This window comes from Buteo buteo, chromosome 7 (assembly GCF_964188355.1).
Source record: "Buteo buteo chromosome 7, bButBut1.hap1.1, whole genome shotgun sequence".
Taxonomy (NCBI): domain Eukaryota; kingdom Metazoa; phylum Chordata; class Aves; order Accipitriformes; family Accipitridae; genus Buteo; species Buteo buteo.
In genome coordinates this window covers 371,649-388,572 of record NC_134177.1, presented here as the reverse complement: position 1 = coordinate 388,572, position 16,924 = coordinate 371,649, and the positions used below count along the sequence as shown (strand labels likewise).

Genomic DNA, 16,924 nt, shown 5'->3' with positions numbered 1-16,924 from the left:
TCTTCACAGTAGTGAATAATGCTGAAACTAATTCAGGAAAAGAGCAACTCTTTTCACTGAAGAAGTTATTTTAATTAGTACTTAGCATAATATAATAAATATTCAAATACTTATGTAATGTTCCAGCTTCAAGATTAGAAATTATGATGAGCATGCAGTAGGAGAATGAAGTCCATGGTTCAATCAGTTTAATAATTACATTGTGTCTCTTTGTTAAAACTTCATGAAATTTTCATGAAACATTATTGATGTCTGAAAAAGCAAGTACCATGGATTTTATTAGCTAAACCTGCAGGTTGAAATACTGTAGACTGTCCCTTGAACTTACTACAGTAATGAATAGTTGAATTACTGAATGTTAGTTATTAATTTCTGTACTTTCAAAGGAGAATTGATAGATGCTGGTTTTATGTGTTTGTGTGCTTTTAGTGATATAATAAATGATAAAATCTTACTCTTTCCACCTGTTGAACTGTATAAATGAAATCAATAGCATGCAGCTTTAAGCTCTTCCACCTAATAGTTTTTTTCTCTTCATATGTATATACCATGCGCATGATCTTTTGCAAAATATTATTAACACTTTGGCTTTGAATAAGGCAAACTTTTTTGCTTTCCTGATTAACAGTCAATAATGTCAGCAGATAATTAAAATGCTGAAGCTAGAAAATAATACTTAACAGCTGTTCTGACTGCCTACCACCAGTTGTTTCAAGGATATCAATAGGGGCCAATCGGAGTGCTTTGCGGCAGCTGTAAATGTGGACTAGCTACACTAGCTTACTCTTAAGTGCCAGTGAGTTCAAAGCGCTCCCTGAAATTACTGGATACTTCTACATATGTTGTACTCCTGATCTGTAAAATGGGGACAATGGTGCAAAACTGAATGGAAATCTCTGAAGTTGCACTGTGATGATTTACTCATCTTTTAAACACAGTTTATTATATCTGCATGCTAGATAAAGAAAATACCTAATAGCACATCAGTAACTGAGTCTTTGAATAGTCAAATGCGCTTAGTAAGTAAAGCAGGCACTCTCTGGAAAAATAGTGTGTGATTATATAATTAACAATGGTATCAGAGTGCACAACCATGAGAGGACCAAAAGAAGCTAACACTGAGTATGTTATTCCGGTTCATTGTATTAAACTTTTCACATTCCTTTTTTTGTGTGTAATGTAAACATAAGCTAAAAGAAAAGACTAAGACAACTGCAAACCTAATGCAGTTGATGCTTTGTCTGCACAGTCTGGCATGTAAACTGTCTATGCCAATAAAGATTTTTCTCCAAACATGTTCTGTGTGGGCTCATGCCAGAGTGAAGCTCATTGTCTTTAACAAGATCTGATTCAGGTCATAATTTAACTTGGTCCCATTTCCACTTAAGTTTGCATTTAACAGGGCTGTAAACAAGTGACAAGCCATAAAAATTGGACTATCCTACTGAAATTACTGCATGATCTTCAAGCTTTACATTAAGAGAAGTGACTGTCTCTTACATGTTTGGAAGGTAGTTCCCACATTGTGGGGACTGTTACAGTTTACTTAATGAGTTACCGTTATCAAATGCACAGGTGGGTGCATGATGTTAGGACATGGTGCTGTCATTTCTGTAAAGCCTTTTCATGTTGTGATGAGAGGCAGAACTTGGTTCTTGAAATTTTCCAGTCTGTGGTGAGAGAAAGGGAAAAGAAGCGGGGCAAAGGAAGAGGAATCCAACTGCATGCTACAGACAGAACAGTGTATTCTCATACAGTTATTGAACCATGTCCTGCCCTTCTTTTGTGCATATAATGGCCATGGAGAAGATAGAATATCTGCAAAGAAATATAAAATATTTGTATATATAAATTACAATATATCCAATATATATTTATCTAGTGGAAGGTGCCCCTGCCTGGGGGGTGGGGTGGGGTGGAACTAGGTGATCTTTAAGGTCCCTTCCAACCCAAACCATTCTGTGATTCTATGATCTTTTGAAACTAAAGCTACTTGAAGTTGAGAATTAATTAACCCACTAGTGTTAATAATTAAGAGTGTTTAATGGAGGATTCTTACAAAGAAGCATTCACAAATTCTCTTTTAATATCCAAGGGAGCACGTAGCATATGTAGTTTTCTTACTAGAGACAATCTAAAATGTTTCTCACTTTTTTTAATGAACAATAAATTCCTCCCCCTTTCAGGATTAGAAAGATGACAGCAATAACTGAAGTGCATCCCCAAGTTGCAGAACCAACAGGTGTTGGTATAAGGTGACCTTGGGAAGACGTGGGGCAGGGACAGTGCTGAGGGTGATAGGCTGCGTATGGTCTGGTGAGGAAGACTTTTGCTAGTTGTTTTGGCACTCCCCAGCCAGTCCTCCCACTGGTTCCAACAGCTGACATAAGCTGCTGTAAAGTATTGCTTAATTATAGAATTTCCTTGATCCTCTTCATCCCCTTCAGAGATTCCTGGCCCCACCCTTGATCAAACTAACCACCTTAAGGCAAGAATTCATGGTGGTATCACAGTGGCACTGCTGCTTCTGTGATCCTTAGGGAGCTGTTGGTGTTTCCCTAGTGAACAGTGGGTTTGGAGGTCTCTAAACATGTCAATAAATGTAACTGCTGTTGGTAAGCATTTAAAAATACTCATTTGTGAGTTAATTTTTTACCCAAACCAGTGTTTTTATTTTTCTGTACACGGTGGGTCTCACCCTTCAATTGAAGTTTCCTGGGAGCAGACACTAGGCCAGGAAGTAATTTTGAAGTGTGTGAGGGAAATAAGATCAAAGGTTTTCTTAAAGAAAAAAGGATATTTTTATTTGTACGGTAATTTTTTTCATCCTAATTGTTACACAGGACTAGGTACTTGTGCACCTTTTTTTCCACTTACCTTAGAGGGGTAAAATAATACTTCTGAAGGTCACTTCATGTGATTTTGTGGAGATGAATTGGAATCTTGCGACTTGCTATTTTTTTAAATAAATTAAACTGTGCTAAGTAGATTTCATTTCTTTAGATTCTAGTCATGGTTTTTGAATTCTCTGTTTAATGACAAAGAATATTGGTTCTATGGTTTTCTTTCATGCTTATTCACTTGCATGATGTCAAAGATCCAGTATAGTGAAGGACCTTCATGGCCCTTATCCTGTTTTTTTTAGCACAATATAGACACAAATTCCTTTAATTTCTGTGGGAATTGGACACATGCACGTAGGGTAATTGTTCATTTGCATTCAATTCATATCTTAAGTTTTGCTCACCTGTGACTGCAAGACATAAAGGTCATTTCAGAAGGAATAATAGAGCTAAGATTTTTAAGAAGTTGGTGATACTAGACTTTTACAGTTGAACAAGATTCTGTGAGGCTAGTGAAGCAGTTCTCAAGAAATATGTTTTAAAAAATCATAACTTCACAGTCCAGTTGAGTTCACTTAGCATTTGAAAATCTTAAAGTACTATGCAGTTTAACTGGTAGAATGGGTAGATTAGCTTTTCAAATGTTGATTCCATCTACATCTGAAAAATCAGAGAGTTAATTTCAGTACCTTTACACTTTCTCTTTTAATGCTATATAACTCCACTTAGCAAGGAATAACTGTGACATGAAAAAATGGCAAAGCTTAAAATAAATTTAACTTGAAGTGAACTGCAGGTGGAAAAATAGCTTTTACAATATCTATAACAATGCCATATTTAGAAAAAGGGCTATAAAATTTATACTGCATGAAGCCTGGAAGAAACATTTTTTGAAATATTCAACGTTTAGTAAAACCCAGGGAGTAGAAAGAAGATTTCTTGTAAATAGCTTCTATGTCAAAACTGTTTTGGAACTAGAAACATATTTATGTATCTGATGTCTCTAATAGTAAGCAAAAACCAAACGAGACTCTTCCAAACTAATTATCTGTGAACAACCAGAATCAACTGTTCCCCAACTCGCTCAAATATAACAAAGACTGTGAAAAGCTAGCCAGAGTTTATAGTCCAAGAAAAAGGATCTTTCTTCTGGCCCCTGCGAATACAAGATGTATGCTGCCTTTTTTTTTTTTCCCCAACTTTTCTAAAATAATTTAGCAAGAAGCTGAGATTTTTAGTTGTTTGTTTATTTCTGCTTCTTAGTAAGGGTATTTCCTTTCTCTCCAATCTGCAGCACAGCTCACCAAACTCACATCTGTTTGGCTGTTTCCCTTTTAGTAGATAGGCTCTTTAAAACAATCTGCACTAAATGCCATCTAAAGCTGATTTTGTGCAGTTGTGAAGTCAAACCCTAGTGAAAGGGACTAGAGTGTGAAATAAGTTTAAAAGTAGAGCAAAGGAGATAATATTTAAGAATTTTGAGGGAGCTCACAAGGCAAAGCCATAGAGGATGTTTCTTCCAATGGAAAGAGTTGCAAAAAAAAAAAAAACAACCCCAAAACCTAGTGCCTTGTCTGCTTGAGACAAATTTTTTGAATAGAGGGAGAGATCAAGCCAAAGCTAGATGAGCCAAAGGACAGGGGGAGGGGAATTAGATGATAAAGTACTGTGAAATTGGCTGGGTCAAGTACATTGACAATTCTAAAATGAGAAGTCAGTTTGAATGGAACCTGGAATAACAGAGAACCAGTGAACCATTTGCAGATGGGACTGATGTGGTAAAAGTTACTGTTGTATAAAAGGTACTGGGAAAGATGAAAGCAAGCTACTCTATTTTAATACTCTCTTGTAGGAGAGGAAATAAGGGACTGTCTCAGTGGTGGGTTCACTGTCTGCCCTCAGGCAGTTGACAAGTTTTTTTAGAGATGCATGAATGTACCAGGGCTGATGCGTACAGTAAACAATTGGTATTTATCATTTGGTGCAAACAAAGTTATGGCTAGTAGGCACTACCATAATTAATAAGTATGCTAACACACATTCTCAGTTACGTATGCAGGATGAAGTCTTTTTTTGCTCTTGATATTCACTATTTTTTTCTTAATGTGAATGTACCGTATGAATTTTTTCCCAGACCAATAGTTGTTGAATATTTGAATTAGACCGAAGTTTTAAAATAAATCTTGATTCTTTTTTTCACAGAAATAGATTTATGTGCATTCAGGAGCACAAACAAATGCACTTCTGTTTAGCAATTGCCCTTTGTGGTGTGAGGTTAGTCCTCTAAGCGCCTTTTGGGCAGGGAGTGAGTGCCTAAATATCTGAGGTGCACAGTATCCTGAACAGGCCCCCGCTTGTCTTGTGAAGGAAACGAGACAGTAATTAGCAATAGTACAGGTTCCTTTCACCTCTGCCATAAGTCACCTTATTGGATTATAAAAGACAGTTGCTGAGAAATAGGTGAGGGGACTTTGCATGTTTAAAGGTAAGCAAATGCAGCTGCTTGATCAAACAGTTACCTCCTTATTCAGGGTTCTTTTTAACCCACTTAATTTTGTGAATCTGGATTATAGTGCAGTCCCACAAAACTGTAGCGTAACTGAAGGCGGGAGGCAGCAAACTGCACTGGGATTGCAGGGATGAATGTCCAGGGTCAGTGGGCTCTTGTGTCAGACTAGCTGTTGGGAGGGAAGTTGCATGCAGGTCTCTGCTGAAGGCCTTATCTCTGGAAAGCTGACATTTTATCTAGCCCAATGTGACAGTCCATGAGGAAATGTGTGAAGAGTTCCTGCCTTGAGGAATCACTCCTAACTTTTTTACCAACCCTTAAGTTGTCCTAAATTGATCCAATATATTAATTATTTTTATTAGGTCTGGTTTTAATCTGCATCACTTTATTGATTTGAGTTGCTGTCCATAGCTTAAACCAGTTGTACCAACTGATCTAAGGAGGTAGCAGAGGATCGGAATGAACAAGGTGCAGAACTGACTGCGACATTGTGTTTGGCCTCACAAAGTATACTGCTGTCCTGGTTTCAGCTGGGATAGAGTTAATTTTCTTCTTAGTAGCTGGTACAGTGTGTTTTGGATTTAGTGTGAGAATAGTGTTGATAACACACTGATGTTTTAGTTGTTGCTAAGTAGTGCTTATCCTAAGTTAAGGATTTTTCAGTTTCCCATGCTCTGCCAGCAAGCAGGTGTACAAGGAGCTGGGAGGGAGCATGGCCAGGACAGCTGACCCGAACTGGCCAAAGGGATATTCCATAACATAGGATGTCATGCTCAGTATATAAAGTAGGGAGAGTTGGCCGGGAGGCACAGACTGCTGCTTGGGCATCGGTTAGTGGGTGGTGAGCTATTATTATTGTTAGTATTATATTTAATTTTACTTCAGGTATTAAATCATTCTTATCTCAACCCACAAGTTACTACTGCTTTTTTTCAGTTCTCCTCCCCATCCCACTGGGTGCAGGGGAAGTGAGTGAGCGGCTGCGTGGTGCCTAGTTGCTGGCTGGGGTTAAACCATGACAACTGCAAACAGGTGATTACTTTGAACTCTGCTGAACCGTTTATGTTTTGAAGGGCTGAATGCTTAGCACCCTTGTGGGTTAGGCCCCTACACAGAGGAAGGCTTTAATGAAAATGAACATGAATGTTTCTTTGTTATTTCCACTAGTTGTCTTCAGGCTACGCTGGGGCTATGCTGAACTGGTGGTCGCTGTGAAAGCAGGCTGCTCGTGTTGGTTGTGATCTCAAGAATCCTGGGCCAGCTGACTTGTGATACTAATGGTTGCTTTCATCAGGATCAGGGAGAGGGCCAAAATTACTAGTTCCTACTCAGAGGAGAAAACCCACCTTGACTTGTGAGAGGTGAGAATGTGGCCACTGGCAGGGCAGGAGGGGGAAGCTGTTCCTGTAGTTACTGGGAGCATCTCTGGTTTGTGTCAATAGATTGTTTTATACCAGCATGTTTTAAAGTAAGTTTCTAAGGCACTGAAACCTTATACACAATATCTCTCTTGCTGCTAGATCCTGCATGATAACAGTGACTGAAATACCGTGTGGCTTGGCTCTGGCTGTAGTTTTACCAGAAATTGCACTGCAGTACCATAAGGCAGCTCACATAATAGACTAGGATGTTGTGGCCCCAAGGTAATTTTCTTAAATTTAAAAAACTTTCCATCTGTATAAAAGTATATCTGCCACATCACGCAGTGTCAAAGCACTGTGAGTGGACTCTTACTTGAGACAAGTTTCCTTTTTGTCCCTTTTTTGTTTACAAGGAACAGAGGGACAGAGAGAAAAAGTTGGGCAACGATTTGGCTCTGCTTGCAGAGATGTAAACAGATTTCCCAATGTTTAGCCATGGTGGTGTAGCCGGAAGCGGATGACTGGATGTGCTCCAAGGCAGTGTGAGCTGTGGCCCTGTTTTGGAGCAGTTAATGAGTCAGAACATGAGGGCTGTTCGTGCTGATGAGTCATCAGCTTCCCACTTGCCCTGAAGCAGCTTTACTTTCATGTGGCTCAGCCGCAAAATCCACTCTCTCAGTCTGTATGACAAAGCCCTGATAAAGGACCCGGTACAAGTACTACAGTGTTAGCCAAACTCTTAAGTTTGTGTTATTTCAGGTGAGAGCACACTTATGGAATAATGTATTTCAAGTCAGTTCTTTCTCTTCAATTCCCCTTAAACCTTTTTAGATGAGTAGATGTGAATTTCCTAATACAAGGAAAAAAAATTATGGTCTGAAAATAGAACCCACTGAGATACATCTGTTGGAGTTAGTACAAGCAGAAAGAGAATTAGTATACTTCATGCTGCTGCTTGCTAATTTAAACTAACTGAGCTGTCTTGGCAAGGCTGCAGTGGAAGTCAGGGATTAGAGCCTAGCAGTTAAAAAATGCAGTACACAGCAGTACCACAAATTCTGAGGAACATTGGCATTTCGAAGTGGGAAGCAGACACCCAAACAGGAAGCATTTAACAAAAGCCTAAGGTACAACAGGTGGAACAGAATCAAAAAGTCCTGGTAAAATACTGAGTTTTTTAGATTTGAGCTTTGATTTCATTTTTCTCTGATGATGACCACCATTAGGATACAATTTACCACTTACTGAGCTTGTGCACCATAGGACTTTATGGGTGTGAATGCCGTGATTTGGGCTGCTTAGGGGGCGGCATTTATAATAAATAGCATGTTCTGTTTGATTTGTAAATATTTAAGTTTCACTGATTTCAGTGGGAGCACTGAAATTTCTCATTTGCCTAAGAACCTCCATCAGTCTCATCTGTGATGCAGAAATAGAAGATAAAATGAATGTCTCTTCTTTCCTACCCTTCTTATTTATGAAGACCTTGTTGAGAAATGGCCTGGTCTCACACTAGGATTAATAATAATAAGAAATGCAAAGATTGCTTCTGAAAAACTTGAAAGTGAGAATTTGAATATGTATTTTGGGGCTACTTTCTCATGTGTTTGAATATTCCTCAAATAAGAATTTTATGAAAACAAGTCTTAAAAATTCATTACATTTCTACATAGGAGTTCTCTCTACTTCATAGTGAAGCTTCAATATTATAGGTTAGGCAAGATCTCTTTAAAGTTTGGGGCTCCTCCTCTTTGTATACATACACGTGATGGAGGCACTTACCTTCAAAATTTATAGCAAAGAACTGTTTCACTAATTCTCTCCCAAAGTTTTAGGCTGTCTCTTTGGATAATGTATGTAGATGATAAACAGAAAATGTCATGCAATAAAAGAGGTAATAATAAATAATAATAGTAGAATATAATAATAATAAAAGAGCAAATAATTAAGAGATTTAGAACACTCATAAAATTAGTCTTTTTCAGAGTTGTTTTGACATTGAGTTTTAGCTTCATCTTTGGTTGAGCAATCAGTATAGTAATACTTGTTACAGGAAGTGTGTTTAAATGTGATTGGCACTTTTTATTCATATAGATTTTTAAACAAAAATTACGTTACTGTTCCAGCTCTTATTTTTCTCTCCCCTTGCCTTTTAGGGGAAAAGGGAAGTAAAAATGACAAGGGAAACTGAAAAATATTATTTACATAGCTTTGGAGCTATTTTATGAAAAACTGTTGAAAATTAAAATGTTATTATCATTTGCAGAAAATTATGCAAAAATTAAAAGCATAAACTAACAATTATAGAAAAATACTTTTTTCTTAAGGGAGGTGCAAACTTACAGAAACAGAATATAGCTCTTAGGACTGACTGACTGAAAGAGGTTTTAGTGATATTTATTAATTTAGACAGATTTATTGTAATAGGTGATCCTTCTATATAGATGCTGCTACACCAGAATTAAGTGTGTAAAGTGTTTTATAACAATATGATTCCATTGATAAAGCAGGTAAAACTAGCATACAAGTCAGTGCCTTAGGGGACACTTAGACCAGAGTTTTAACACAGTGGAAGTGAAATGCTTAATCTTTGTCCAGTACCAGTGTAAAGCTCAGATGTTGGGGGAAGTAAAAATGTTACTGTCTTCCAAGCAGGTCACCCATGTGGTACAGTTTAGCAATGAAGGCAAGATTTCTAGCCTATGTTACTTGCCTTTGCCTGAAGCTTTGTTCGCTGTCTCATTGTTGTAAGGCTATGTAATGTATGCCAAGAAAAAAATCCTTCTGGGATTAATAGTTCTGGAAATAATAGAACAAGGAACAGATGGGTTGATACAATCCCAGATAAGGATATTTAGGGGTTCTCTCTGTAGTCTTATTCTTTCTTGTGTACAAATACACATTTCATAGCTGAAGAAATGGTTTTCATTACAATGAAATTTCACACATGTGAGCAAAATTATTTTTTTCCAGAGTTGAAATAAACAGTGGTAAAAGGGTATGGTTTCACAACCAGAAATGCTGCTTTTCTGCCACTAAGGCTCTGAATTGCGTCTCCCTTCCTCATGCAACCATACAGCTGGTTGGATGAGCATCCAGCAAAAACAGAACCGGCAAAACAGAAATTAGTGTTAGCTGTAAGAGTTTGCTTAGCCCAATCTGGCAGACTGCATGACTGCGGGGTCAGCCCAAGAAAAGGGATGAGAACACATGGCTGGGGACATGGGACTTCCCCTCTCAGCAGCAGCATGGACTTGGGTTGTCCTCAGCCAGTCATGAAATCACAGTTCAGTCTGACTTACTCTAACATTGGCCTGTATCATACTTTTTCAAAAAAAAAAGCAAAACAAAAAACAGTCCTATGGAAAGTCCAGAGCTAAATACTACTATTACACCTGCTCATTGTGACTGAGTCTGATCTGGCTACTCAACACAGTGTGCGTTGCTGAATGTTTGCAACAGGGTTATGGATGGGAGCCACCTGTCATTTGGTGATTGTAGACTGGTAACTGTCTTTGAATTGATGTTAATGATGACGGCCCTGAATTTTAGGACAGTATTCTGCATTTTAGTGTTTGAAATCCACCTGTAATGTTTAATGTTTCATGCATTGGCCTTTAAGAAAAAGGAGGGTGTTCTGAGTTGAATTTTGTCAGTTCTGATACCCAGGAGGCTCTAAGGATCTAAAAAAGGCTAATTTCTGTCACTGCTACATTTTCTGTTATTCTCTTGTATAAATAAAAAGATAGTGGGCCAAAATCTGTTATCCCAGTATAAATCCAATGTATTTCAAGTGGAATGAACTGGTACCTGTTTCTCCAAGGGTTTCACATAACCTTTTCTATACCTGTGTATAAATAAAGGGGGGGAGAATTTACATGAACAGTGGAAATCAGGGTGGGGGGAGGATTCTCCGACCTGAAACCAAGCCCTTTATTTTAGAATCTTAGTCCGATAGTAGGGATTTGTTGGGGTTTCAGTTCTACTATCTTAAGTTGTTAAATTAGCATTGTCTAATGTTTAACAGCCTTTTCTTTAATAACTGGATGAAACCAAATTAGCTTAGTGGTCATAGTAATAAATTCTAGTAACAACCAGCCGTTTCTTGATCTTGAATCATAATATCAATGCCATATTTGAGGCTTCTGTTTCAGACACTCTGTCTGCATGTTTTTTAATGAAGAAGATATGTTTGTGCACTGCCAGGATGGCACCAGGAAGGGTAAGTAAGGCCACTTGTGGATCCTGGCTATGGCTGCTGAGAAGTTACCATGTTTACACAGAAAATTCCTGTGTTTTGTTTTGTTTTAAATGCAGCTGAATTTTTTTTAGATCTATGATCCTTACATTTTTTGATCAATTTTTCAGTTGTTCTGTGAGTTAAGAAGTGTTGCTAAATGGTTGTCATTGCCCTGCTTCTCACACGTGTAATTAAAGTACAGATTGTTTTCTCTATAAAAAGGATAAAAGATATTTTGAACAAAAGAGTGTTAGTTTTCAGCTACAGTTTCATGGCTGGTTGCTTTGCCTAGCAATTTGCAGAACGTTTTTATCTTTTCTTATAAGGACTTCTTATGTGAGAAGAGGCTTTATGAATTTATTAAAACTTGATTGCGTATTTTTAATTTGCAACTCTCTTATTTCAACTGAAAAAGGAGAAAATCTGCAAGGCAATAAAGGTACATCCTAGAAAGATATTAACTTAGAAATTACTTCCTTGTTTATTGATTCTAGATTATGTGCTGCTTCATGTTTTGTGCTGGCTTAATGCTGGCTGCCTTGGATTAATGCTGACTGCCTCACTATGTCAATAACTAAGAAAAGACACATATTTCAGGGAAAACAAATGTCAGAGCTCTTCCTCGTAATCCTTCGTAGGCAGGACATTTTAAGTGGGCATATTTTAAAACAACAAGAAAGGGATGGAGAATTGTCTCGTGGTACAATGTGGAAAAAAGCTCCTTTACAGAACTACAGCTCATTTCATCCTAATTTGGTGATGAGAAACCAAGTGTTTCAACAGGAAGTGTTATGCCAAACGTGTTTCTAAAAGAGTAACTATTGCTTGACTTTCTGGTTTTTAAAGTATATGGAGGATAATCTTAACATAGTACTGTTCTTAGAAAGGTTTTTTTCAAAGTCATTATTTGGACAGGATTTTGCTGAGCTAACGATGTTTACTGTCAGCATGATATAAACTAACTAATGACTTCTGTTACCTAAATCCTATATGATTCAAAATTTTTTACAGTTTCAATAAAGTAAACCAAATGACCCTGTATTAAAAGACAAAAAAAATTCATAGTTATTGTAATAGACTGCCAACTGCAACCAAGCATTCCTGCTACTATGCTTCTTCCTAAATATCTGCAATGCTGTGAATCTGTGCAAAATTAAAAGGATATGACCCACTTTCCATTGGCACCTGTAGCAAAACTTTTGTTGAATTCAGTGCTTCAGAAGCCACAAAGGGGGAGCAGCCACCCTCTGCCACCTTGGGCAGCCCCTGCCATTCCCTCCCCTGCCCTCTCCTCTCAGCCCTTGTTCACCTGGCTACTTGTCTGCTAGCCTGGTCTGTTGCAACTCGCAATATATAAATATAAAATACTCATCCTGGGCCAGCCATGTCAGCAACAACTGCCCTGTGACATGGCTACCACCGATGTTCTGTCTGCTGTGACACAGCCAATGACACTGCCAGGCTAGTTCTGGGCGCTGGTGGCTGCCTGTTGTGACATAGCCATGATCTCACCAGGGCTGGTGCCTGGAGATAGTGCTGCATCACTGTGACATGTTTATTATCTTAGACCATTCAGGCAAGAAGACACAATTAAAAATAAATATAAATAAATAAATTAAATAGCAGCTGGCAATACTGGGCTGGGAAATTAGGTAGCTGTAGCAACAATTTAAAGAACAGGACCTCAGCAAAAGTTAGAAAAGAACTAAAACTGGCAAGTCCTACCCGCTGCCCAGTTTTAAAGATTTGTGTCATACTTCCTGCTGAGATTTGTGGGTTTGAAGACAGTTCTGGAAGAAAAATGCTTGTCCTCTTGACTAAAGGTAGTATGTCACACCTTTGGAATTAAAGCCATGTCTAGTGCCAAACCTTGCACCCATGAGTGGCTGACAGTGCTGAGCATGGTTCAGCATGAACTGCAAGACTCGCATCTTTCTTTCCCCGAAACAAACTAAAGATTTTGCCAGGGATTGTCTTGTGCTGTACACTTCAGTTGAACACTAGAGTGAAATGCATGAATTAGCTTCCATCTGCTTGGTTCACTGCAGGCTGTTACATTCAACCTTTTTAATTGACAGGAACAGAGGCAATGGGCATGAACTGAAAGAGAGGAGGTGCCCTCTGAACATCAGAAAACACTCTTTTACTGTGAGGGTGACCAAGGACTGTACTGGGTAGACTTGTTCTCTTTTCCCAAATACTTAAAATGGAGGGATCCTCAAAATCTTAAGTATGAACTCACATGACTGCATGAGTTCATAGTTCTCACCTGAATCAAAAAATGAACATACTTTGTTGTCTTTCAATGCCCATGAAATATGAGAATCTTACTGCTGAAAGGAACTTTGATAACAGAACAGAATTTTTGAAGTTGACCGTTTTGGTATTCTAGTGTGTCTTTGTTAAGAGCGCTTCCTGTTATTGCTCATTTTATGTAATTGGCAGTTCTAGTTGAAGGTTTTGGATTTGTAGTTAGAGCGAGGAATATGTTCAAACAAGTTACAGATTGCTTAATACAGCTGACTTCATAAATACTTTAACTTGTGTTTCAAGTTTTCCTAACAGGAATTTGTGCTTTCAGTTTTTAGAAATGAACATTACAGGAAAAAAGTCTGATTTAATTTTAAGCTTTTTGCTTAAATTTTACAGTCTTTGTATGTAAAAAAAATGCTTTGAAGTCAGAAATGTGTTTTGATACAAGCTTCATCAAGGCAGTATTTTTTTTTTATCACTAAAGTTTGTGCTTAAAAACATGTTTCGCACTATTTGGGGAAAAATCTTTTCTATTATATGTTGGTATTCCAAAATTCATAGCTTTGATTAAGTGTAGCTTCTTTATTTGAATTACAATGCCAGAGAAACAAAACAATGGAACTTTAAATAAAAAAGCTTTTCATCTCATTTAGCCACAATTAGGACTTAACAGAAAACATTGCCCAATTTATTACTATAGCAGCATCTTCCATTCAGAATGCCATTCCTTAATTTTGGAAAAAGATCATTTAACTGAACTGGATACAAGAATTCATATACTTGGAAAGTAAGAGTAAAAGAAGAAAAGCTAAAATATAGTAAAGGTTTACAATGAGGGGAGAATAAAGTGTTTTAATGCTCGGGAGAAGCAATGGTGGGTGGTTTCACTGCGAGTGATAAATATTCTAGAAGCTATGAAGAAAAGAAGTGACTCAATGGCTTAGAGACTGAGTTTTAGACAAGCATTGAAGTGAAAGTTTGATCTTCAGTTACAGTTTTGGAACTGTACATTAAATGTAAAGTATTAGGAAATGAAAATGGCTATGGACTAAATAAAAACAGTGTCACTTTTTTCCGTTCTTTAAAAAGTGGTTCAGGTTGGGGTTTTTTTTCCCCCTGCTTGTAATTCACATTATTTTTTGTAATATCAGAGACTTACTGTAAAGAGTTTGGACGTGGTAACATCACAATAGACAGAAACTTGCTTGTGAAATAATACCGGTGATCAGCTGAGTCTGAAGATGTGGAGTGGTCACAGCAGTAATGGCAATGCTAGTAATGTAGGTGAAAGTAGCAATGACGAGCCTGAGACTTAGTTCAGTAAAGATGATGTTAGACTGTGCTTTTCTGACAGGTGTATTGGAAGGGGTTTCCAGACACAGAATATTTAATTTTTTATCCTTCTTTACACGTTCTTCTTAAAGACTTGCCTCTTTTAAAGTTTTCTAACAAAAACCATAGAGGAAAACCCATCCCAAGTCCAGCCAATAATCAGTAGCCTGGTCAGTGAGTTGGGCGAAAGCTGGGCATGGAACCAGGCAGTCCCTAGAGAGATACCAGATTATTGATTGCTTTAAGATAGTTCCTTTGTCTTTTCTTGTTTCAGATAGAATTACATGCTGATCCTTGAAATCCATGTCCTGATAAGTTTCTTCCAAAACCGATGCATTTCAATGAAAACCTTTGGTTGCAACAAAACCACAGTTCCTTCTCTGCTGTATTCTGTGGCAAAAAATATTTGAGATCACAGTTTATAGTTATCTCGCTGTAAAATCTCATGCAGATTCATGCACTACTCCATTGTTTTCAGGGTAATATAGGTAAATGAGGGTTTACATACTAGCGTGGTAGATATGTTGTTGACCTACATTGACTACATTGCAATAAAAACTGTTAATGCCTTTACAGAAAAATTGGCGATTACACATGAGTCATGAGGACGTAATCTGTCCCTTTTGGTAATGCGAATATATTCTGATATTCTTGGAGACATACAGACAGACTAGTTTTCATGGTGTGGTAAGGAACAAAGCAGTGGAATTTGGCAAGACAAACACTTGTCTTTTCAAAAATGGCCATACATTGCTGAATGAAGAATGGCCATATGTTTGAATATGTAGAAAAAGATTGGTAGGACAAGAGTAAACAACTTTTGGACAATTAAATAATCTGGAAGATGAGTGTGTATTACAGATTTTCAATATTGTAATAGAATCCACCAATCGTTCAAGTAAAAGTAATTATTCAACAGTAGTGCATAAAAAGTTAGAATGGCAGGGCAGATGATCAGAAGAAAAAATAAATGATGAGATAATAGATAATTTCAAGTGGGCTAGGGTGAGATAAGAAGGGTAGAAAAATGTGGGATAAGAAAAGCAAATACGACTTCCATGACATTATGCCTAACCATGTATATAATATACTCGGTAATTTTGTGTTAAGATTGTGTTTTATCTTTTCTTTCTCAGTCACATAGAAAAAATTACAACATGGCAAGATCCTCGAAAAACTATGAACCAACCACTGAATCACATGAGCCACCATCCTGCAGCTACTTCCACACCAATACCACAGAGGTCTATGGCAATGTCTCAGCCAAATCTCGGTGAGTACTGGATGTCATCTCTGTGGTGAAAATACAAAAGAGAGAGGAGAGCCACCTTTTACTAATTTGTTTGCCAAAGTAATTTTTGCTTCAAGAAGGGTAGCTCTGATTCTGCTGTCAGGCCTAACAGTATGTTCTCCACTTCCTTTTCTTATTTTCCCTCTGTAGAGTTGGCAGCAAGTGAATTGGTACTGTTTGAGCTGAAGTTCTAACATCTCATGCATTTTATTTTAGAGCCTCTGTGACAAATTTTTGATGTAGTATTGAACATAGAAAAATAAGCTCTTGCTCTGCTTTTTTATTCAGGGGTGGTATAAAGCCTCTACAAGCCCACCATATAATTTTCAAAGCTTACTGTGCGAAGTGCTGTTAGATAATCTGTCTGCAGTCTTTCCTGTGTTTCTTCAGGTCAGAGGTTGTAGCTGGTTTGCTTGTTTGTTTGTTTCCAGTGGTGGCGTTTTTTTGCATGGTTAGGTTCTGCACTGGAAGCTACTTGCAAAATACTAAAAAGGCTGTTTTGCAGTATGAATTATCTAAAGACTTTCTATAAATGGTGTGGTTTCATTGTTGTTCCTGTTTAGCACTTCAAGGTTAAATTTAAATATCAACTTACATTCCTCTGATTTTGCCAGATATGAGCCTTAGTGAAAATAAAGCCATGAAAACTCTGAAAATTTTAAAGAAAATACATAAATGGAAGAAAACATTTTCATGTGTATTTGAGAATTACAAATAATCCCTAATATTTCACTTCTGCAGCTTTAACTTTTCTACCACTCAAGGAAATGAGTAACAGATAGGTCAGCTTACAGGCTCAAGATCACAAAACTATGTCAAGTAGGTAGTTTTAAAAACACAGACCAGATTCTTGTTCAGATTAACTTTTGGTAAGTTGGTCTCATAATTTCATGATTATTCATTTGCAGTGTGGTTGTTCAGGGCTGTCTCTTCACGTACCAAGGAAATGGAAAATGTTTGGCTGCCAATGGTCACCAATAGCAGTATTGCAATAAACATATTACTTTTGTCTTAAGTTTATAATAAACACCTAGGCTGTCCACTGAAGTAACTAACTTCAGTTCTTTCTTCTACCTTTGTCTCAACAGCTGTCCT

The 16,924-nt window shown here is 37.5% G+C and overlaps 1 protein-coding gene across 1 annotated transcript in view; it reads left to right on the top strand.

The window, feature by feature from the left end:
* The window catches only part of WWTR1 (WW domain containing transcription regulator 1), an 80,827-nt gene that overhangs the window by 29,924 nt on the left and 33,979 nt on the right, over positions 1–16,924 (top strand). Inside the window, exon 2 of the mRNA XM_075031164.1 lies at positions 15,675–15,811. Within this exon, the coding sequence (XP_074887265.1) occupies positions 15,675–15,811 (137 nt within the window). The remainder of the gene's footprint in view (positions 1–15,674; positions 15,812–16,924) is intronic.